This window comes from Mobula birostris, chromosome 12 (genome assembly GCF_030028105.1).
Source record: "Mobula birostris isolate sMobBir1 chromosome 12, sMobBir1.hap1, whole genome shotgun sequence".
Classification (NCBI taxonomy): Eukaryota; Metazoa; Chordata; class Chondrichthyes; order Myliobatiformes; family Myliobatidae; genus Mobula; species Mobula birostris.
Window position 1 is genome coordinate 14,712,783 of NC_092381.1, and position 24,984 is coordinate 14,737,766.

Here is a 24,984-nt window from a genome sequence, read left to right on the forward strand (position 1 = left end):
TGCCAGACAGGTTAGTTTGAGTATCTCAGAAACTGCTGATCTCCTGGGGTTTTCACACACAACAGTCTCTCGAGTTTACAGAGAATGGTGTGAAGAACAAAAACAAAACATCCAGCGAGCGGCAGTTCTGGGGCAAAAATGCCTTGTTGATGAGTGTTCGGAGTAGAATGGCCAGACTGGTTCAAGCTGATGGGAAGGCGACAGTAACTCAAGTAACCACACGTTACAACAACGGTGTGCAGAAGAGCATCTCTGAATGCAAAACAATTCGGAACTTGAAGTGGATGGGCTACAGCAGCAGAAGACCATGAGCACACAGACAGGGGCCATGTTATTACGTGCAGAAGGTACCGCCTGTTGAAGATGTCAGAAGTTGCAGAGAATAATGTGCTGGATGCTCAGGCATATGGCATGGTAGGTGAGGAAAAGAGCAACTCCATCCCTGTGAAGGCAGCAACAAACTGGGGTGAGGGTGCATGTCGGGGAAATGGAGGGCACGTGGGCGAAGGCAGCACCAATGGTGGAAGAAGGAAACCCTGTGCTTTGAAGGAGGGCATCTCCAATGTTCTGAAAAGGAAGCCCTCATCCTGAAAACAGATGTGGTGGAGATGAAGAAACTGAGAAAAGAGAATAGGTTTTTTTTTAAAGGAGACAGGGTGGGATGAGGTATGGTCAAGATAGTTGTGAGAGTCAGTAGGTTTATAAAATATATCAAGAGATAGTCTGTCTCCTGAGGTGGATACAGAGAAATTGAGAACAGGGAGAGAGGTGTCAGAAATGGACCAAGCGAATTTGAGGGCAGGGTGGTAGTTGGGGGCAAAGTTTGATGAAATTGACAAGCTCAGCATGGGTGTGTGAAGAAGTGCCAATACGTTGTAATGTAGGGCAGAAAGAATTGGGGAGCATTACCAGTGAAGGCCTTGAACATGGACTGTTGCATGTAGTCAACGAAAATGCAGGCATAACTGGGGCCCAAGTGTGTGCCCATGGCTACCTCTTGGGGTTGGAAAAATGGGAGGAGCTGAAAGAGAAATTGTTGGGTGTGAGGACTAGTTCTATCCGACAGAGCAGGGTGGTGGAGGTGAAGTGTACAGCCTGACGATATGAACATTGATTTCTCTACTTCCATTTTCCATTCTGATTCCTCTGTTACCCCTTCTCTTCTCCTCACCTGTCCATTATCTTCTTCTGATGCCCCTGCTCCCATGGTGCACTGTGCTCTCTATCAGATTCCTTTTTCTTCAGCCTTTACCTCTTCCACATATCACCTCCCAGCTTCTTACTTCATTCCCCCCCTCCACCTGCTTTCACATATCACCAAACAACAGGAAATCCCTTACTCACTCTTCCTTCAGTTAGTCCTGACGAAGGGTCTCGGCCTTAAACGTCGACTGCACCTCTTCCTACAGATGCTGCCTGGCCTGCTGCGTTCACCAGCAACTTTGATGTGTGTTGTTGTTCACATATCACCATGTAGCTTGTACCCCAGATTTTTATTCTGGCTTCTGCATCCTTCTTTTCCTGTGCTAATGAAGAACTGTGGCCTGAAATGTGTAGCGTTTATTCCTCTCCATAGCTGCTGCCTGACTTGTCGAGTTCCTCCAGCATTTTATGTGTGTTACTCTGGATTCTGCTGAATTTCTTGTATTTACGTTGTGCCTGGTCTAGTTTCTGGTCAGTGTATTGATGGTTGGGGACTAAGCAACAGTATTTGTCATTCAGTGTAAGAGGTGGACGCTTAGACTTTCTTCTTGACAATGATCATTCCTTGCCACTTATTTGAATGTTGTCTAGGTCTTGCCGCATGCAGGAGTGGACCGTCTATTGCATAAGACCATAAGGTACTGTATAGGAGCAGAATTCGGCCATTTGGCCCATCGAGTCTGCTCTGCCATTTCATCAGAGCTGATCCAATTTGCCCCTCAGTTCCAATCTCCTGCCTTCATGCCCTGTCCAATCAAGAATCTATTAGTCTCTGCCTTAAATATATCCAATGACTTGACCTCCACAGCCAAGCAACAGATTCTATAGATTCGCTACTCTCTGGCTAAAGAAATTCCTCCTTATCTCTGTTCGGAAAGGACATCCCTGTAGATTAAAGGCTGTGTCCTCTGGTCTTAGACTCTCTCACCACAGGAACATCCTCTCCAAATCTACTCTATCAAGGCCTTTCAACATTTAGTAGATTTCAGTGAGATGCCCCTCATTGTTCTGAATTTCAATGAGTAGAGGCCTGGAGCCAACATCAAATACTTCTTGTATGACAAGCCTTTTAATCTTGAAATCATTCTCGTGAACCTTCTTTGAACCCTCTCCAACGTCAGCACATCCTTTCTTAGATAAGGGGTCCAAAACTGCTCACAATCTTCAAGTGAGGCCTCACCTGTGCCTTATAAAGCCTCAACGTTACATCCTTGCTCTAGTCCTGAAGAAAAGTTGTGAATGGAATTAAACATTGTGTAACCATCAGCAGTTCCTTAAAGTTATCATAGGTCTTAGTGGGGGTGAGGGGGGGGGGTGGAATAGTATGGATAAGCTGGCTTGTGTATTGAGTTCAGTGTAGACATCTAGGATGCAACACCCATGGCCATCAGCAAATACCTCCCCTTTCTGACCATCTGACAGAAAGAAGTTCATAGATAATGTTTAAGACATAGGAGCAGAATTAGGCCATTAGGCCCATCGATCTGCTCCACCATTCCATCAGCACACATATCTCAACCATGTTGGTTACAGCAAAGCACATCCTTAAACTGACTAGAAAGGCTGGCTCTGTAATAGGAGTCAAACTGGACACATTGGAGGCTGTGGCAGAACAAGGGACCCTATGGAAAATCCTGGCAACTCTAGACAATATTTCTCACCCTCTGCATGCCACTTTGGCTGAACAGAGGAGCACTTTCAGTAATAGACTAAGACAACTGCACTGCTCCAAAGAGCGCTATATGAAGTCATTCTTACCCTCGGCCATTAGGCTCTATAATGAGTCAACCTGTAGCCAGGGGAAGTGATGACCCCCCCCCACTCCACCCCGTGTTAGACTGTCTGAGGTAACTTTTTTTTTATTCTTTCTTAATTCTCTTCTAATATTTGTATAGCTGTGTGCTTGTAATGCTACTGTGACACTAATTTCCTTTGGGATCAATAAAATATCCATTTATCTTAAAGATACCTTGATGAATATGTTAATAACAATTCTCACACGAAGCACCTCTCTTTTCAATTAGCCTCAATGTCCACAGGGAACTACAGTATTCAGAAATCCAGCCTGGCAGATTAAACTGCTGGACATTTGCTTCAGTTTTTAACATTAAAAAAACATGCAACTTAAATATGCTGGTCCTATTTGCACAGAAAGGTAACAAGTGATAGTAATACAAAGCAGAAATCTGTTCGCTGGTGATGTGATTGCAAAAGATATTAGATAATATAGACTTTTGACAAGCTGATTAACTTTGTCCGGGACTGTAAGAAGCAGAGGACGTGACCTGTGCTTGAAGTGAGGGTGAGAGCATGAATTCTGAACTGATAAGAAGGAAACAGTATTTCATCGGGTAAACTAGTCAGACTGTGACACACTGACACAGTCAGGGTTAGACTCACTGATTCACAAAATGGTTCAGATTTCCTCCAGAAAATAACATTTTTGGGATGCAGATCATCAGCAATTTAAGACAGATGTAGAGCAAAGGAGGGGTTGGTGACTTTAGACCAAGAACATAAAATATTGGAAATGCTCAGCTGTTCAGGCAGAAGCCAAAAAGGCAGAGTACGACAGAGCAAGACAGATACAGAGACATGCGAGACACATGAAGAGAGGGAGAGAGGGATAGAGGGAAGTAAAGACAGAGACTTAAAGATGTTGATGTCCCTACTTGTGATGAAGGGCTGATGACTTTGAATGTTCCTCTGAATGTCTTCAAACTGTTTCTCTTTCGGCTGATGCTTCCCGATTTGCTGATTCTACCAGCATATTCTACTGTTATTTTTCTTTTCCAGCCTCTGCAGGATTTGGTTGCTGTGTGTGTGACTTTGAAGTTCTGCTTTCCGAAGTTCTCAACCATTGGAGTCTCCACAATCAAACTGCCGGGGCCACATTCATTAGCAAGAGGCAATTGCTATGAATTATTGAACACGTTCTTTCATATGGCACCAGGCTGGTTAAAGGCAAACTAAAGAAATTTTCCTTTCTTCATCTAACAATCCACATGATTGCTAATCTGCGGTGAACATAGAAACAGAAGCGTCCCGTGACCTGCAGTGACCAAGCCAGCCATCAATTATCTGTATCCACCCGGCTCATTCTCTTACACTTGACCCATTAGCGTTCTATACCATGGTGTTTTAAGTGTTCACCTAAATACTTCTAAGATATGAGAATCTCTGCCTCCATTATCCCAGTCAGAGAAACAAGAGGTCGCAGAAACTGGGACCTGGAGGAACTCAGTGGGTCAGGCAGCATCTGAGGAGACAGAGGGATGACTGACATTTTGGATCAAGACCCTAAGGGTGTAAAGTGGGACGACAGCCAATGTGAAGAGGTGAGGGGAGGGACAAGGCAAGAGCTGGCAAGCAATTGGTGTATCCAGGTGAGGCGGGTCTGATGGGTAGATGGAGAGACTGGAATGCTGGAAGATGATAAGCAGAGACAATAAAGGGATGCAAATAGTCCTAAAGCACTACAGCACAGGAACAGATCTTTTGCCTATTCCCATCTATCCTTCTAAAACCCTCCTATCCATGTACGTGCCTATCCAAACTTTCCTTAAGTGCTGAAATCAAACCCACATCCAGCACAAGCAGCTCATTCCACACTCTTGCCAGCTTCTGAGTAAAGAAGATCCCCCTCAGATTCCTAAATAGTTCACCTTTTACCCTTAACCTATGACCTCTAGTTCTTGGTCTCACCCAACCTGAAGGGAAAAAGCCCGCATATATTCACTCTATCTAAACTCTTAATAATTCTCTGTACCACCATAAGATCTCCTCATTCTCCTGCACTCCAGGGAATAAAATCCAAACCTATTCAAATTTTCCCTATGACTCAGGTCCCCAAGTTCTGGCAACATCCTTGTAAACTTTCTCTGCACTCTTTCAAGCCTTTTGTTATTTCTCCTGTAAGTATGTGACCAGAAATGCAAACAATATTCTAAATTCAGCCTCAACAATGTCTTGTACAACTTCAACATAACATCCCAACCCCTGTACTTAGTACCCTGATTTATGAAGGCCTATGTGTCTAAAGCTCTCTTTATGACCCATCAGATTATGGAATCTAATTAAGAAAGGAAGGTTATGAGTATTGTTTCCTCTAAGGTGTATGCGTGCACAAATCTTTTTTCTACTAGAACGCAAAGGAATTTAAACTGTGTGCAAAAGGTTGTCACACTCTACCTTGTTGGGCTTGTTAAGTATATTTCACAATTGTACACAATCACATTTCCTTTTCTGGTTCTGATATGGATGGTGTTGACAACATGGAGTTTGCAATGATTTGCCTGCAGATTTTAGAACTGGCTTGTTTATACTGCTTTCACTGAAGAAATTATTGAACCAGTAATTCAATGGGCGCATCTTGTCACTGGGCAAAAAACTGAACAGCTCAAGATCTTCGTGCACAATGGTCATTACAAATGTAATGGAACATTGGTGATGAGTGAAAGCATAAAAGAAAGGATGCCAGACATATGGGACCAAAGGGAGGAAGGGAGAGGATAGGGGACTGAGCGGGTGACAGGCTGATGGAGCCAGGTGGGAGAGTGGAAAGAAAATGAATAATCATCTGTGTTTCACAAAGTACGTCAGTGATAATCTGTTCTTACTCTGAAAAGATATTTCCTCAAATCCCCTTTAAATCTCCTACCCGTTTTCTGGTTAGTCACAGTGCAGGAAGGTTTCTCTCTATCTAACCCGATCTTTCCCTTTGTAATTTTAATGGTCCCTTCTCAGCCTTATTCATTCCAAGGAAAACAAGACCGTAAGACATAAGAGCAGAATTAAGCCATTTGGCTCACTGACTACTCTGCCATTCAATCAGCTGATTTATTATCCCTCTCAACCCCATTCTCCTGCCTTCTTCCCATAACCTTTGACACCCTTACTAATCAAGAACCTGTCTTAATTATATCCAAAGGTTTAGCCGCCACAGGTTTACCACCCTCTGGCTAAAGAAATTCCTAATCTCTGTTCTAAAGTGATGCCCTTCTGTTCTTAGGTTGTGCCCGCTGGTCCTTGACTCTCCCACCAGTGAAAACATCTTCTGCATGTCCACTGGAGGTTTCAATGAGATCCCCCCCCCCCCAATTCTTCTAAACGCCAGCGAATACAGGCCAATGGCTGTCAAGCACCATGCTAACCCTTCCATTCCCAGCAAATATAGGCCAATCGCTGTCAAACACCATGCTAACCCTTCCATTCCCAGCGAATACAGGCCAATGGCTGTCAAACACTATGCTAACCCTTCCATTCCCAGCGAATACAGGCCAATGGCTGTCAAACACCATGCTAACCCTTCCATTCCCAGCGAATACAGGCCAATGGCTGTCAAACACTATGCTAACCCTTCCATTCCCAGGATAATTTTCATGAACCTTCTCTGAACTCTCTCCAATATCAACACATCTTTCTTGGATTATGGGGACCCAAAACTGCTTATAATAGTCCAAAATGTGGTCTGACCAATGACTTATAAAGCCTCAGCATGACATCCTTGCTTTTATATTCTCAAAATGAATTCTGACAAAGCTAGACTTTCCACATTCTCCTCCCATCTGAAAGATCTTTTAGAACCGCTTTTTTGCAAATATCTGTTGGCCTCTGTCCCAACCATACTCAGTGGCTGAATCTCTATGGCCTCGTTAAGTTCTGAATTCCAATTAATTGCTATCCCCTTGTAAGGAAATTTGTTATCTCAGTTAAGACACTTTATTTTGAGACGGATCCCCATACTTAACACCCCAAGCTTAGATAGATGTTGTATGCTTTAGTAGGTCATCTCTCTCTCTTTTAAACTCAAGAGTGTATATGTCCCTGAAAATATTTTTAAAAAAATAAAGAAAGATAAAAACAGGATATTCTGGAGACACTCAGCAGGTCAGGCAGCATCCATGGAGAGAGAAACAGTTACTATTTCAGTTCACAGCACCTTTCATCAGATCCTTCTGAAGAAGGGGCTTGGATATACCTAAAGGAAATTAGGCTACCAGGACCCAGTGAATATAGAGCAAACAATATCCAGGTCCCTGGAGAGAGGGAGAGATCCTGGGAAATATTAGGACCAGTGTCATACAGCAGGGAAACAGGCCCGCTGGCCCAACTCGTCCACGTTGACCAGAATTCCCATCCAAGCTAGTCATACTTGCCTGCATTTGGCCCACGTCCCACTAAACCAGGGGTTCCCAAACTGGGGTCCACGGACCCCTCAGTTAATGACAGGGGTCCATGGCACAAAAAGGTTCGGAACTCCTGCACTAAACCTTACCTATCCAAATATTTTTAAACATTGTTAATGCACCTGCCTCAACCACTTCCCCTGGCCGCTCATTCCATATACTGACCCCACTCAAGATCAGGACCAACCATTTTTATGCCATGGACCCCTACCATTAACCAAGGGGTCCGTGGGCCCCAGGATGGGAACCCCTGCTCTGGATGAAAAAGTGGCCTCTCTGAAGACAGGGAAGGCTATGAACATGCGATAGATCACTGAGAGCCACCAAATGTACTCGACCTGCGAATGCGAATTCTGAAGCTGCTGTCATTTTCCCAAATCGATGACGAAGAATCTCAGAGCGGCACTGCTCTCTGAGCAGCAGAGAAGATCAAACAGAAAGCAATCAGACTTTGTCTGATAGAGGAAATCAGGTGGAAACGTTTCCACCAAGAGAAACGCAGGTAACAAGAGGATGTGGATTGAAAAAATTTGGCCAAAGGAATGGATACAAGATAAGGCAATTTTCTTGTACTCTTATCAGAAATTCACTGCTGGCACGGTGGCAACAGATTCAATGATACAGTAGCTTGTAGTATACAAACAGGGATAATCTTGCTGGTCTGGTGAAGGATGAGAAATTACCTGGTGAGCTAGATGACAGACCATAGAGATTTCCAAGCAGTCAGATCACATCTTTATTCCTGTATTAGAATCCTCTTACAGATTCAGATTGATTTATTTATAGACGATTGGTCAGGGTCGACCATGATTGTTGTGTCCCAGCTGTCTATGTCAGGGGTCCCCAGCCTTTTTTGTGCTGCGGACCGGTTTAACATTGACAATATTCTTGCGGAGGGGCCGACCCAGGGGGTGGGGGGGGGTAGGGTTGCCAACGGACAAGAGTAGCAGTCAAAAAATACGTTGTGTTTACCCCGAGAAAGACTACAATGACCATGAAGCCTTGCGCGGGTACCAGTGCGCATGCGTGTACCTGCCAATATTATTCTCTGCAAGTCGTTTTTGGCGATTCTGTTCGGGGGGTGGGGTGGGGGGTGTTAATCACGACTGGAATATTGGCAATAAGGGGCTAATACACTCAATTTCGTTTCTAAAAGGGTTTATCTAACGAATTTAATACTAAACACACAGCGCATATTTTCCTCACATGAATATAGTGATAAGTCAATCATCGGGGAGGACAGGGAGCTTGAAGTAAGTGTTGAATGAACTTCCAGTAGAAGTGGTAGAGGCAGGTTCAATATTATTTAAAGAAAACTTGGATAGGTATATGGACAGGAAAGGAATGGAGGGTTATGGTCTGAGTGCAGGTCGGTGGGACTAGCTGAGAGGAGCTTTCAGCACGGACTAGAAGGGCCGAGATGGCCTGTTTCCATGCTGTAATTGTTATATGGTTATATAAGTCACTTATCAGTCAATAGCATCGTAACATTTTATGTTTGGATATTAAACACACGGCACATATTTTCCCCGTATGAACATATAAAATCATTGCAACACACCAATATCGCTGAATCAGTGGGAGCCCTGGGCTTGTTTTCCTGCAACAACACCGTCCTATCGAGGGGTGATGGGAGACAGCGATACTCGAATGGGGTTCCTAATGTCCAGTCTATTCCGCAATTTAGTTTTCGTGGCATTCATTGCAGAAAACTCCGCTTGGCAGAAATATGTTGGAAATGAAAGCAACGTTTTCAGTGCTTTCGTGGCTATCTCAGGATATTCAGCCTTAGCTTTGATCCAGAATGCCGGCAGAGATGTTATGTCAAACATACTTTTCAGCCCGCCATCATTTGCAAGCTCGAGGAGTTGATCTTCCCGCGCTGACATGGATGATGTGCTGTTAATGACCTCACGTGTGTTCAAGCTCAACAGTGGGCGTGACAGGGAATGAGGAAAGGTGCAGCTGACTCATATCGCCAAATCATATTGTTTCCTCGCGGCCCCGTAGCAAATGCTCTGCGGCCCAGTGGTTAGGGACCGCTGCTATATAGGACCCCGGTCAGATCCTACTTGGAGTACGGTACTCAGTTCTGGTTGCCTCACTACGGGAAGGATGTGAAAACCATGGAAAAGGTGCAGAGGAGATTTACAAGGATGTTGCCTGGAGTGGGAAGCATACCTTATGAGAATAGGTTGAGTGAACTTGGCCTTTTCTCCTTGGAGCAACGGAGGATGAGAGGTGACCTGATCGAGGTGTAGAAGATGATGAGAGGCATTGATCATGTGGATAGTCAGAGGCTTTTTCCCAGGGCTGAAATGGCTAGCATGAGAGGGCACAGTTTTAAGGTGCTTGGAAGCAGGTACAGAGGAGATGTCAGGGGTAAGTCTTTTTTTTTTTTTTACGCAGAGAGTGGTGAGAGCGTGGAATGGGCTGCTGGCGATGGTGGTGAAGGCGGAAATGATAGGGTCATTTCAAAGACTCCTGGATAGGTACATGGAGCTTAGAGAAATAGAGGGCTATGGGTAACCCTAAGTAATTTCTAAGGTAAGGATATGTTTGGCACAGCTTTGTAGGCCGAAGGGCCTGTATTGTGCTGTAGGTTTTCTATGTTTCTATGAAAGGAATAGTAGAGACCGATACAGTTTGGCACCAGTGGTGTCGCAGGAATTGCCAGTCAACACTGAACTCAATGGACTGCCTTAGGGAGTCCAGCTCCAGATTTTTCCCCTCAAGGCTTACTCCAAAAGCCTTCTCCATGGAGTGGGTGTAGCCGCAAGGCAGCGGAGATTTGAGTTCGGTATTTTCCTTCTCCTAAATGATCTGCCAACCATAGCTGATGAGCCCCATTTGCCCAAAGCAATTGGTTTTATGGTGCCAGTAACCCACCTTTGTCCTTTCTTCTGTCCACTGGGCTTAGTAACTAAGCCACACACAAAGGCCAGGAGCCAGACTTGGTTGTCAGAAGTTATTTGAGATGTACACCATTGGGAGCATTTAATAGGTAGTGGGAGCTCATCCCCACTACTTTCCCTTAAGAAACCATATTCAGAATCCGAATCAGGGTTCTTATCACTGGCACGTGATGTGAAATTTGTTAACTTAATAGCAGCAGCTGAATGCAATATAGAATATAGAAGAAAAAAGAATAAATAATAAATAAGTAAATCTTATTCATTATACTTTATACAGTATACATACATTGAATAGATTAAAAATCATGCAGAAAACAGAAATACTACATACAGGTCCACAATCCTTTATCCGAAATCCTTGGGGCCAGTTACATTTCGGAATTCAGAATTTTTCAGATTTCAGATCCCCCCCCCCAACCGATACGAAAAAAACACGTATGCTCAAGTCCCTTATTTAACCTGTCTCAGCGCAGTGGACTTTAGGACCCAGCGGCACACCAAACCTATGCACATCCTCCCATATACTTTAAATCATCTCTAGATTATTTATAATACCTAATACAATGTAAATGCTATGTAAATAATTGTTATACTGTATTGTTTAGGGAATAATAACAAGAAGAAATTTTATTTCCAACAAAAACATTCAATGAAACATAAAAATATACAGCTTCAAATGAACCGAATCAAACACATGGTAAATGACTTATTGGAATAAATGTAGAACATCACTGTCACTATAAAACTTCAGTAACTTGTCTTTCTGTTTATTTAAATCAATACAGTGGTAGTTCCGACATTATTTTCTTCAGTAAGACGTGGCACAGACACACCACGATCAAGCTTCTGCAATAACTCCACTTTCTGCCTTATTGATAGAGAAGATTCCTTCTCTTTTTCTCATTGTTACCCATAGGGGTATCTGCAGCTCTTTTTGAAATTTTCACAGTGAAATTAAACACAAAGTCAACAGTGAACACAAAATATCAGCGAACAGCAAATGCACGTGTAACCAGTACGAGTGCTGAGCCACAACTTACATCTGGCGGCCTCTGCTAGCGCTGCCATGTCACACCTGAGTGACGTCAGCTGTTGGCAAAAAAAAAAACTTTGGTTTTTGGAGCTTTCTGGATTTCAGAATTTCGGATAAAGGAATGTGCACATGTATTAAAAAAAAGTCCAAGGATTCAACGTCCATTTAGGAATCTGCTGGCAGAGGGGAAGGAACTGTTCCTGAATCACTGAGTGTGTGCCTTCAGGCTTCTGTACCTCCTACCTGGTGGTAACGGTGAGAAAAGTACATGCCCTGGGTGCTGGAAGTCCTTAATAATGGACGCTGCTTTTCTGAGACACCGCTCCTTGAAGATGTCCTGGGTAATTTTTGGGCTAGTACCCGAGATGGAGCCGACTAAATTTACAACTCTCTGCAGCTTCTTTCGGTCCTGTGACTTAGCACCCCCATACCAGACAGTGATGCAGCCTGTCAGAATGCTCTCCACACAACATCTGAGTATATTTACTGACATGCCAAATCTCTTAAAACTCCTAATAAAGTATAGCCGCTGTCTTGCCTTTATAACTGCATCGATATGTTGAGACCAGGTTAAATCCTTAAAGATCTTGACACCCAGGAACTTGAAACTGCTCACTCTCTCCACTTCTGACCCCTCTATGAGGATTGGTATGTGTTCCTTCGTCTTACCCTTCCTGAAGTCCACAATCAGCTCTTTCATCTTACTGATGTTGAGTGCCAGGTTGTTGCTGCGGCACCATTCCACTAGTTGGCATATCTCACTCCTGTACGCCCTCTCGTCCCCACCTGAGATTCTACCAACAATGACTATATCGTCAGCAAATTTATAGATGGTATTTGAGCCTCGCCTAGCTAGTCATGGGTATATAGAGAGTAGAGCAGTGGGCTAAGCACACACCCCTGAGGTGCACCAGTGTTCATCGTCAGCGAGGAGAAGATGTTATCACCAATCTGCACAGATTGTGGTCTTCTGGTTAGGAAGTTAAGGATCCAACTGCAGAGGGAGGTACAGAGGCCCAGGTTCTGCAACTTCTCAATCAGGATTGTGGGAATGATGGTATTAAATACTGAGCTATAGTCGATGAACAGCATCCTGACATAGGTGTTTGTGTTGTCCAGGTGGTCTAAAGCTGTGTGGAGAGCCATTGAGACTGCGTCTGCCATTGACCTATTGGAAAGGTGTTCTTTTCATGAAATTCTGCACCCTTTTTTCACCAAACATATCTTTACTCATTGCGACCAAAAAGTTCTATTTTAACTTCATCAGTCCGCAGGACTTGTTTCCAAAATGCATCAGGCTTGTTTAGATGTTCCTTTGAACTTTTTGGCCACAATGAGCAAAGGTATGTTTGGAGAAAAATGGGTGCAGAATTTCATGAAAAGAACCCCTCTCCAACTGTTAAGCACGGGGGTGGATCGATAATGCTTTGGGCTTGTATTGCAGCCAGTGGCACGGGGAACATTTACTGGTAGAAGGAAGAATGAATTCAATTAAATACCAGCAAATTCTGGAAACAAGCATCACACTGTCTGTAAAAAAGCCGAAGATGAAAAGAGGATGGCTTCTACAACAGGATAATGATCCTAAACACACCTCAAAATCCACAATGGACTACCTCCAGAGGTGCAAGCTGGAGGTTTTGCCATGGTCCTCACAGTCCCCTGACCTAAACATCATCGAGAATCTGAGGATAGACCTCAAAAGAGCAGTGCACGCAAGACGGCCCAAGAATCTCACAGAACTAGGAGCCTTTTGCAAAGAAGAATGGGCAAAATCCCCCAAACAAGAATTGAAAGACTCTTGGCTGGCTACAAAAAGCGTTTACAAGCTGTGATACTTGCCAAAGGGGGTGTTACTGAGTACTGACCATGCAGGGAGCCCAAACTTTTGCTTCAGGCCCTTTTCCTTTTTTGTTATTTTGAAACTGTAAAAGATGGAAATAAAAAAGTTTTCTTGCTTAAAATATTAAAGAAATGTGTCATCTTTAACTTTATGCCTTTTGGAAATCAGTTCATCTTTTACTCGCTTAGCTATTCACAGTAACAGAAATTTTGACCAGGGGTGCCCAAACTTTTGCATGCCACCGTATTCCTACTCTGTTTTCCTGTACACAGTTCATTCCTCAGTCCATGTTAGTACAGAACCCTAATCCCTCGTGCTCCAATTTTATTCAAAAACCTGTGTAGTTTATCATGGCTGTAACCAGCCAGAATGTTTACCCAATTACTCCATTATTCAAACTTGGTAGCCACACCTCTCTAAGTGAATTATCTACATTCACACACATCCTCCATTTTATTTCTGGAAAATTACCATGCTTTTATTGGGAGAAGCTGTTACAATCTCTGTTTTCTCTGTTCTTTGAATAGGCAATCTATTATTGACTGTTTACTCTACGATCGACAGTATGCTTCCAGTCATATGTCCTGCTCCTTTGCCAACACATCAGCTAACACAGTATTGTCAATAAATATTCTATTCTGCTCAGAGTACATCGTTAACAAGCCTGCAGTCTACATCCGTCAGTGCAATCCCCAGCACGCGAAGAAGGCAAAATTCTGAACGAGATTCGAGTAGGTCGACAATAATTTGCAGCAAGAGGTTTTATTAAGTGATTCGGTGAAGCTAAAGGTTAAATGGGGCTGAAGGTGAAGTGGGGCATACCCTATAACCTTGGTCTGAAATCAACAGCAGTCCTAATAGGAGAAAAACCCAAGGTAACACTGGTTGTTAAAATGGTTATCACTAATCAATGAGCTCACCACAAGAGATCGTTCAAGCTGGTGTCCTGGAGCAGTCACAAAAACTTGGAGCCGAATGACCTCAGAATTGTGGAGATGCACATTGGCTTCAGGGGAAATGTCTCCTCTCCTCTCCTCACCATCAGCAACTCTATAGTTAGCTTCATTTCAACATTCAGGTTCCTGGGCATCATAATTTCATGTGGGAAACCGTATCTCCTTCATTAACAAAAAGGCTCAGCAGAGGATATACTCCTTGAGGCAGCTGGTAAAATTTATCGTCCCCAGAACGTACTGGTGCAATTTCTACACTGCCATCATAGAAAACATCCTCACATCAGCCATTACTGTCCGGTTTGATACAGCGTCCGCTCACAAAATACAAAAACTACAGTGACACACACGAAATGCTGGAGGAACTCAGCAGGCCAGGCAGCATCTATGGGAAAGAGTAAACAGTCGACGTTTCAGACAGAGACCCTTCATCAGGACTGGAAAGGAAGGGGGAAGGAGTCAGACTACGAAGGTGGGAGGGAGGGGAGAAAAAAGTACCAGGTGACAGGTGAAACCAGGAGGGGTGGAGGAGGTGAACTAAAGAGTTGAGAAGTCGATTGGTGAAAGAGGTAAGGGGCTGGAAAAGGGGGGAATCTTATAAGAGAGGACAGAAACTACAGCCAACTGTCAGGTCAGCAGAAAAGGTCAATGGTGCAGTCTACCATCACTGCAGGACTTGTGTGTGTGTGTGTTCAAATCAAAGAAGCAGGCAGAAAAAAAATTACTGGAGACACCACCCACCCTGCAAACAGCCTTTTCCAAAAGCTCCATTCCAGAAAGCACTATGGGGCTATTAAGATAAAAACTTCACACCATCTTAAGTTTCTTACACCAGGTAATTAATCTGATCAACCATTCTATTTAGCCACCCACCCTCTATCTATTAACCCTGTCATTGCACTGCACTGTAAACACTTTAAACAACTTTCTATAATGCTGTTTCCATGGTAAGTAAATGCTGGTATTTATGTGCATTTATTTCATATCTGTACTTTAACCTCTAACTTTATTTCTATGTAATTCTATATTCTTTATGATTATTGAATGTTGCTGTTTTGTGTTTCATGTTACACCTGAGCAACACACCACAGCAAATTCCTAACACACGTAAATGTCTGTGGTGAATAAAGTTCATCCTATTCATTGTTCCTAAACTGGGATTCAGGCAGAGTAAGGAAGTGCTGATGCAGAGTAAAGTGACACAAATGTGTCAAGGGATGACACAGCAGCTTCAACAACACACTGCCGTGTTAACGCTGAACGAAGTCAGCTGTAACTCAGTGACAGCTCTGTTGCCCCAGAGTCTGAAGGTCACTGGCTAAGCTTCATAGCATGGAAACACTTAAGCAATGCTAACTATCTCCAGTAATCTTAGACTAATCCTATTATGTATTCTTCCCACACTCTCAACAACTCACCCCAGATCCCATTGCTCAAATATAATCCCGACAATTTACCATGGCTAATTAACCAACCAACCTGTGCATCCTTGTGCATGGAGCAAAACAGGATATCCAGGGTTGGAATGGCATCGTGTGTTACACTGTTCTGTGTTCTAGAACGGAGATTAGAAACTGCGACTGCAGCCTTCGCAGTCACAGAAAGAACTCCCACACTTCATGTACACAGCACTGGAGGATATGTCTGAACTCGGGTCTCCGGCAAATTTGTAAATCAGTTTATCATTGAAAGATGTACCGAGGCACAGAGAAAAGCTTGTTCTGCATATCAGCCATACAGATGATTTTATCACATCAGTGCATTGAGGTAGTACAACAGAAAAGCAATGACAGAACGCAGAATAAAGTGTTACTTACAGAGAAAGTGCAGTGCAGGTAAACAATAAGGTGCAGAGCTGTAACAAGGTAGACTGTGAGGTCTTATCGTACTGGGGGACTGGCTCCACGACCTGCACCACATTGCCGGGAAAATATCAAAGTATTTAATAGGTTTAACACCTTAAAAGATAGCACCATACAGTCTCCCATTTCAGAAAGATAAAGATTAGCTTTCTTTGTCACATGTATATCGAAAAATACAGTGAAATACATGAAACACAAGAAAACCTGCGTCTGCTGGTAGTCCAGAACAGCATACTCAAAATGCTGCAGGAATTCAGCAGGCCAGGTAGCATCTGTGGAAAAGAGTAAACAGTTGACTTTTTGGGCTGAGACCCTTCATCAGGACCCATGATGCGAAATACGTCGTATAGCATCAAATCAACGAAGATTGTGCTGGTCAGCCTGCAGGTGTCTGAAGGACAAGGAGATGACTGAGTAAAATTGCAGTCAGTGGGATGAGGTGAAGTGTAATGGGGGGCAAAATCGAAAAGGGTGATAAATACAAGACTGAAGGTGTTATATTTGAATGCCAACAGTATATAGAACAAGGTAGATGATCTTGAAACGCAGAGATTAGATTGTGGACATCACTGAATTGTGGCTGAAAGAAGATGATAGCTGGAGATTAACAGTCAACAATACACGTTGTATCAAAAAGACAGGCAGATAGGCAGAGGGGTGTTGATAAAAACAAATGAAATCAAATCCTTAGAAAGAGGGGGACATGGGATCAGAAGATATGGAATCCTTTTGGGTAGAGTTAAGAAACTGTAAGGGTAAAAAGATTCTGATGGAAGTTACATACAGGCCTCCAAACAGTAGCCAGGATTTGGGACACAAATTATAACGGAATATGGAAAAGGCATGTCAAAAAGACTATGTTATGTTAGTCATGGTTGGATTTCAATATGCAGGGAGATTGGGAAAATCAGGTTGGTGCTGGATCCCAAGAAAGGGATTTTGTAGAATGCCTACAAGATGGTGTTTTAGAGCAGCTTGTGGTTGAGCCCACTAGGGGAAAAGCAATTCTGGATTTGGTGTTATGTAATGACCCAGATTTGATTAGGGAAGTTAAGATAAAGGAACACTTAGGAGGCAGTGATCATAACATGATAGATGAGAGTTTGAAAGGGAGAAGATAAAGTCAGATATATCAGTATTACAGTGGAGTAAATTGAATTACAGAGGCATGAGAGAGGAGCTGGCCAAAGCTGATCGGAAGTAACACTAACAGGGATGACGGCAGAACAGCAATGGCTGGAGTTTCTGCGGGCAAATTGGAAGGTGCAGGATAGATACATCCCGTATATTAAGTGGTGTTCCAAAGGAAGGATGAACCAACCTAGTTGACAAAGGAAGTCAAGGACAGCATAAAAGGAAAAGAGAGAGCACATAATATAGCAAAAATTAGTGGGGAGTGAGAGATTTTAAAAACCAAAAGAATGCAACTAAAGAGCCATAAGGAGGGAAAAGATGAAGAATGAAGGCAAGCCAGCCAACAATATAAAAAAAAGGTACTAAAGGTTTTTCTATATACATGAAGAGGCAAAAGCAGACATCGGACCACTGGAAAACAATGCTGGACAGGTAGTAATGAGGGACAAAGGAATTGCAGATGAACTTAAAGACTATTTTGCATCAATATTCACTGTGGAGGACACTAGCAGTATGCCAAAAATTTGAGAATGTCAGGACACAAAAGTGAATGTAGTTATTATTACTAAGGAGAATGTGTTTGGGAAGCTGAAAGGGCTAAAGGTAGACGAGACATCTGGACAAGATGGACTACACCCCAAGGCTCTGAAAGAGGTGGCTAAAGAGGTTATGGAGGCATTAGTAATGATCTTTCAGAAATCACTAGATTCTGGAATGGTTCTGGAGGACTGGAAAATTGCAAATATCACTCCACTCGTTAAGGAGGGAGGCAGAAGAAAAGAAATCATAGGCCAGTTAGCCTGTGTTCAGTAGTTGGGAAGATGTTAGAGTCCATTGTTAAAGATAAGATTTTGGGGTCGCTGGAGGCACATGATAAAATAGGCTGAAGTCAGTATGATTTCCATAAGAGGAAATGTTGCCTGACAAATCTGTTAGCGTTCTTTGCGGAAATAACAGGCAGGATAGACAAAGGAGATTCGGTGGATGCTCAAAGCAACACACACAAAATGCTGGAGGAACTCAGCAGGTCAGGCAGCATCAATTGAAATGAATAAACGGACGACATTTCGGGCCGAGACCCTTCTTCAGGACCAGAGAGAAAGGAGGAAGACACCAGAATAAAAAGGTGGGGGGAGAAGAAGGGGTACAACTAGTATGTGATAGACGAAGCCAAGTGGGTTGGAAAGGTCAAGAGCTGGAGAGGAAGGAATCTGATAGGGGAAAAAAATGGACTATAGGATAAAGGAGAGAAGGGGACCCAGGAAGAGGTAAGAAGCCAGGGTGGAATTAGAAGAAGGGGGAGGGGAAGGGAAGTTTCTTTTAAACTGGAAGTGAGAGATCGATATTCATGCCATCAGTCTGGAGGCTACCCAGACTGAATACAAGGCGTTGCTCCTCCACCCTGAGGGTAACCTCGTCTTGGCACAAGACCATGGGCCAAAATGTAAGGATGGGAATTAAAATGTTTGGCCACCGGGAAGTTCTGCTTTTGGCAGATGGGGCGGAGGTGCTCAAAGGGCCGGCTGGTGGCGCAATGACATCAGGGCCGGACCCTGGAATGGAGGTTCCCGGGTTCAAAACCAGTCGGGTCTGCTCCCGAGTACGCTTTCCATCCGTGCCGGATTGAGTGTCGAGATCGCAACTCAACCTCGTAAAAATAAAGGGAAAAATACTGCAAAATGTCTGTGTGAGGAGTGGCGCGCCACACAGTCTCTCTCTCTCTCTCTCGCTCCGCGCCTTGTAAAAGCCATGAAAAAGACATCATCACGCACGGACGCACACGCACGGACACACACGCACAGATGCGCATGCACTCACACGCACGCAGGCAGGCACACGCCAAAAAAAAAAGTGGTCCCCAATTTATGATGGGTCTCACCATTATAGAACAGGCCACATCAGGAGCACCAGACACAATAGACGACCCCAGGAGAACCGCAGGTGACGTGTTGGCTCACCTGGAAGGACTATTTTGGACTCTGAATGGAGGTGAGGGAAGAGATGAATGGGCAGGTGTAGGACTTTGGCTGCTTGCAGGGATAAGTGCTGAGAGAGAGATTAGTGGCAAGGGATGAATGGGTAAGGGAATCGTGGTGGGAGCGATCCCTGCGGAAAGCAGAGACAGGGGGTGGGAAGTAAAGATATGTTTGGTGGTAGGATCCCTTAGGAGATGGCAGAAATTGTGGTGGACGATGTGTTAGATGCAGACGCACATGGGGTGGTAGGGAAGGAGAAGAGGAATTCTATCACTGTTAAGGCGGCAGGAAGGTAGGGTGAGCGCAGATATTCAGGAAATGGAAGAGATGCGGGTGAGGGCAACATCAATAGTGGAGGAAAGGAAACCCCTGTTCTTTGAAGAAGGAGGACATCTCTGATGTCCTGGAAACAGATACAGCAGAGACGAAGAAACTAGGAAAAGGGAATAGCATTTTTACAGGAGACAGGGTGTGAAGAGGTTTAGTCAAGATAACTGGGAATTAGTAGGTTTATAAAAGATGTCTGTCGATCGTTTGCCTTCAGAGATGGAGACGGAGAGACGGAGAAAGGGGAGGGTGGTGTCTGAAATGGACCAAGTGAATTTAAGGGCAGGGTGGAAGTTAGACAGGGTGTCATTGATGAGCTCAGCATGGGCGCATGAAGCAGCACCAATGCAGTTGTCAATGTAGTGGAGGAAGAGTTGAGGAGCATAAACGGGGAAGGCTTGGAACATGGACTGTTCTACATAGCCAACAAAGAGGCAGGCATAGCTGGGGTCCATATGGGGGCCTGTGTCTACCCCACAGTCTGGAGAAGGTGGGAGGAGCCGAAGGAAAAGTTGTTGAGGGCGAGGACCAGTTCTACCAGACAGAAGAGTGCGGTGCTGGATGGGAACTGGTTGGTTCTTTCACTGAGAAACATTTGGTGGTTGTTATTTATTTGGATTTTCAGAAGGCCATTGACAAGGTGCCATACATCAGGCTGCTTAACAAGATGAGAACACATGCTATTACAGGAAAGATACCAGCAAGGATAGAAGATTGGCTGATTAGCAGGAGACAAAGAGTAGGTATATAGCTGCCCTGTTCTGGTTGAATGCTGGTGACTAGTGGTATTCTGCAGGGGATGATGTTAGGACCACTCTTTTTCACATTATATGTCAATCATTCGGATGATGGAATTGATGGCTTTCTGGCCAAGTTTACAAAAGATACGAAGATAGATGGAGGGCAGGTAGTGTTGAGAAAGCAGGGAGTCTGCAGAACAACTTAAACCGATTGGGAAAATGGCCAAAGAAGTGGCAAATAGAATATAGTGTAGGGAAGTGTGTGGCCATGCACTTTGGTAGAAGGAAAAATGCCTAGACTATTTTGTAAAAAGAGAGAAAATTCAATAATTAGAGGTACAGGGGGACTTGGGAGCCCTCATACATGATTTGCAAAAGATTTACTTGCAAGTTCAGTTATTAGCATTCATTTCAAGAGGACTAGAATAAAGAGCAAGGATGTAATGCTGAGGCTTTATGAGGCACTGGTCAGTCTGTAGTTGGGAGTATTGTGAGCCCTTTATCTAAGAACAGATTTGATGGCATTGGAAAGGGTCCAGAGGAGGTTCATGAGAATAATTCTGGGAATGAAAGTGTATCCAAATACAGTACGAGTTGTATTTGGTGGCACTGGCTTGTATTCGCTGGAGTTTAGAAGCATGAAGGGGAATTCTCATTGAAACCCTGTCAAATATTGAAAGGCTTAAATGAGAGTAGATGCAGGGAGGATGTTTCCTATAGTGGTTGCATCTAGGACCAGAGGGTACAGCCTCAAAACAGAGGGACCTCCATTTAGATAGAGAAGAGATTTCTTTCACCAGAGGATAGTGAATCTGTGGAATTCATTGCCATAAATGGTGTGGTGAGCAAGTCATTGTGATAGGATGAAGGGATAAGTAAATAGGGGGAAAAACAGAGGACAATGATTAATTAATGATCAATCACCTTATGGGTGCCTTAGCTTACTGTTTTGGACAGTCAAAAAGAAGCTTTACCCAACAACCGGTGACGTACTAGTCATTGTTGTCTAAAGATAGGCAAAGGCTCAAATAAGGAACTACCTGATCTTGCAGAAGCAGCTCAAGGTATAGCTAAATATGGGAGGGATGAGGTAACGACTAGAATGTTCTGGAGAAAAGGGGAAGGGTCCGAATGAGGAACTGATGGGCTAGCTTTGGCTTAAAATAATTATAACTAACTGACCAATGATTATCTTACATATAATTGTATCTTAGCATGTGATTGAAATGATTCTAATATTATCTAAACTTGTAATCATAAGATTTCCTGCTACCTGATCAATGTTATAAATTGTGGAGAACTGTGTAATTCGGGGGCAGTTTCTGGACCGGCTCTTTTGGGAGATCAGTCTGTAACTTCCCCCATAGCATGCTATGAGTAGAGAATAAAGGTTTGAAAAGAATTACGTGTGCCAATGTATTTGTGGTACAATTGCTATTGCATCGGGTCCAATCGAGTACAACAATTGAGTATATTGAAAGTGGAGGTTGATAGCTTCTTGACTAGTAAGGGCATCAAGGGTTATGGGGAGAAGGCAGGAAAATCAGATTGAGGGGGATAATAAATCAGTCATGATGGAACAGACTCGATGGGCCAACTGGCCTCAGAATTGTGGAGATGCATATTGAGCAGGGGAAATGTCTCCTCTCTCTCCTCATCATCAACAACTCTACAGTTAGAACAATTTCAACATTCAGGCTCCCAGGCATCATAAATTTTGCAGTAAATCATGTGGGGGAACCATATCTCCTTCATTAACAAAAAAGGTTTGGCAGAGGATGTACTTCTCATGGCAGTTGGTAAAATTTATCATCCCCAGAAAGTACTGGTGCAATTCTACAACTGCCATCATAGAAAACATCCTCACATCAGCCATTACTGTTTGGTTTGGTCCAGCGTCCTCTCACAATATACAAAAACTACAGTGACGCACACAAAATGCTGGAGGCACTCAGCAGGCCAGGCAGCATCTATGGAAAAGAGTAAACAGTCGACATTTCAGGCTGAGACCCTTCATCAGGACTGGAAAGGAAGGGGGAAGGAGTCTGACTAAGAAGGTGGGGGGGGGAGGGAGGGAAAAATTACAAAGTGATGGGTGAAGCCAGGAGGGGTGGAGGCGGTGAACTAAACAGCCGGAAAGTTGATTAGTGAAAGAGGCCCATAACTCATTAACCCTAACTGTAAGTCTTTGGAATGTGGGAGGAAACTGGAACAGCCACAGGAAGCCGATATGGTTATGGGGAGAATGTACAAACAGTGGAGGGAACTGAACCCAATCTTACAGCTGCAGCCTGTAAAGGACTGTGCTAATCAGCACTGCTTTCCAGAAGGGTGATCAGTCTTTCATAACACGTACCGAGTCCAAAGCTGTGGAGATGTTGCCTGACATGCTGAGTTCCTCCACCATTTTGTGTGCGTTTCCAGATTCCAGATTTCCAGATTCGCAGAATCTCTTGTAATTACAATTTACTGCTCCACTGCAAAGTCCCTTCAAGGTATGGTCTATCCTGAAGAAGTTTAAATTCTCTCTTTGACAGGAGTTCAGTGAGAGCCTCTCTCATTGCTCCCCCTTTGTGATTTCTGGAGCTCTCCGACACTTCGCTTCCATGGTCCACTGTCCTCTCCTATCAGATTCCTTCTTCTTCAGCCCCTTACATCTTCCACTACCCCCCTCCCAGCTTCTTACTTCATCCCCCTCACCTGGACTCACCTATCAACTGCCAGGATAAACTCCTTCCCTCTCCCCACCTTCTTCCCCTTCCTTTACAGTCCTGACGAACGGTGAAGGCCGGCCTGAAACTTTGACTGTTTATTCCTCTCTGTAGATGCTGCCTGACCTGCTGAGCTCCTCCAGTATTTTGTGCGTGCGTTACTCTAGGTTTCCAGCATCTGCAGAATCTCTTCCGTCCGCCTTTCTTTGGACGTTTCAACTTATAAACCCAAATGTGCAATCTGTGTTCCACAACCCTTCCCACGCATCTCCATATCCTGTAAACGCAAGCGATTCTGCAGATGCTGGAAATCTTGAGCAAAACACACACAGGATGCTGGAAAAACTCAGTAAGTCAGGCAGCATCTGTGGAGGGTGAGTAAACAGTCGACACTTCATCAGGATTAAAGAAGGGTTTCAGGCCAAGTTCCTTCATCAGTCCTGAGCAAGAGCCTCTGCCCGAAACCCTCCGCCAGTCCTGATGAGTTGTTAGCGGTTAGCCACTTAATCACACTACTACAGTCCTTCTGAGTAAGGCCTGTTGTATTGTTGAGGGAGCTGCAGGACTTTTTTTTTTAAATGACATGTTTCCAGTCAGAATCATGCACAACTTGTTGAGGGACCGGCCATTGGTGGTGTTATAATTTGCTCCTTCTCAGTGGTCGAAGTGTTAGCTTTGGGAAGTGCTGTCAGACTAGCCCAGGCAAATAAATGCAAGATGTTATGACTGATGAAGGGTCTCAGCCTTAAAGCTCATTCGTAAGGCCAGTGATGTTGTGGGGATGGAACTGGACTCTCCCATAGTGGTGTCTGAAAAGAGGATGCTGTCCAAGTTGTATGCCATCTTGGACAATGTCTCCCATCCACTACATAATGTACTGGTTGGGCACAGGAGTACATTCAGCCAGAGACTCATTCCACCGAGATGTAACACAGAGCGTCAAAGGAAGTCATTCCTGCCTGTGGCCATCAAACTTTACAACTCCTCCCTTGGAGGGTCAGACACCCTGAGCCAATAGGCTGGTCCTGGACTTATTTCCTGGCATAATTTACATATCACTATTTAACTATTTATGGTTTTATTACTATTTAATTATTTATGGTGCAACTGCAACAAAAACCAATTTCCCCTGGGATCAATAATGTATGACTATGACTATGAACGTCAACCATTCATTCCCCTCCAGAGCTGCTGCCTGAATTGCTGAGTTCCTCCAGCATAAAGATGCTTCTTTACCATCTGCCTGGGAAAACCACAGTGAAAACATCAGAAAGCAGATTCAGTGGTCAACCTTGCTAAGGTCTTCTCAAATCTGTGTGTATTTGGTATTTGGCAATTGTCTCGTCTCCTAGCTTGATGAGGTACAAAGGTCCAACACCCAATTCCTTCTTGCTAATCACTTAGATGTACAAAAAAGAACCCCGAGTCAAAAGGCTCTCTCACTATTAACAGTCTATCAGGTGTACACTTACATACTTTCAAAAACAGTTACACACTCAGTAGCCACTTTATTAGGTACAGTGATGGTCACTGGGTATGTCTCTGTATGTTCATGGTCTTCTGCTGCTGTCGCCCATCCACTTCAAGGTTCGATGCGTTGAGCATTCGGAGATGCTCTTCTGCACCCCACTGTGTGGGTTTGTTACTGCTGCCTTCCTGTCAGCTTGAGCCAGTCTAGTCATTCTCCTTTGCCCTCTCTCAATAGCATGGCATGTTTTGCTCCCAGGACCGCTGCTCACTGGACAGGCAGCATCTATGGAAAAAAGCAAATTGCCAACGTTGCGAGCCGAGACCTTCATCAGGACTTTAGGGTTTCTCTCTTCGGAAGGAAGATGGGAGAAGACTTGATAGAGGTGTACAAGATGATAAGAGGCATAAATAGTGTGGACAGCCTTTTACCCAGGGTGGAAGTGGCTAATACAAGAGCATATAATTTTAAGGTGATTGGAGGAAAGTACAGGGAGATGTCAGATGTACAGTAGTTGTTTTTTTTTCTCCACAGAGTGGTGAGTGCATGGTACATGCTGCCATGGGTTGTGGTAGAGTCAGATATAGTAGGGACATTTAAGGACTTTTGACTTTTGAATAGCCACATGGAT

The 24,984-nt window shown here is 43.9% G+C and overlaps 1 protein-coding gene across 5 annotated transcripts in view; it reads right to left on the minus strand.

Moving 5' to 3' along the window:
- st6galnac5a (ST6 (alpha-N-acetyl-neuraminyl-2,3-beta-galactosyl-1,3)-N-acetylgalactosaminide alpha-2,6-sialyltransferase 5a) overlaps positions 1 to 24,984 on the minus strand; it is a 77,125-nt gene that overhangs the window by 38,160 nt on the left and 13,981 nt on the right. The window contains exon 1 of one of the 5 annotated variants that reach the window (XM_072273353.1): positions 13,208 to 13,239. The exons of the other annotated variants lie outside the window; for them this stretch is intronic. Within the exon in view, the coding sequence (XP_072129454.1) occupies positions 13,208 to 13,210 (3 nt within the window). The 5' untranslated portion in view covers positions 13,211 to 13,239. Of the gene's footprint in view, positions 1 to 13,207; positions 13,240 to 24,984 lie in introns of those variants that run through there. 5 annotated transcript variants of the gene reach the window in all.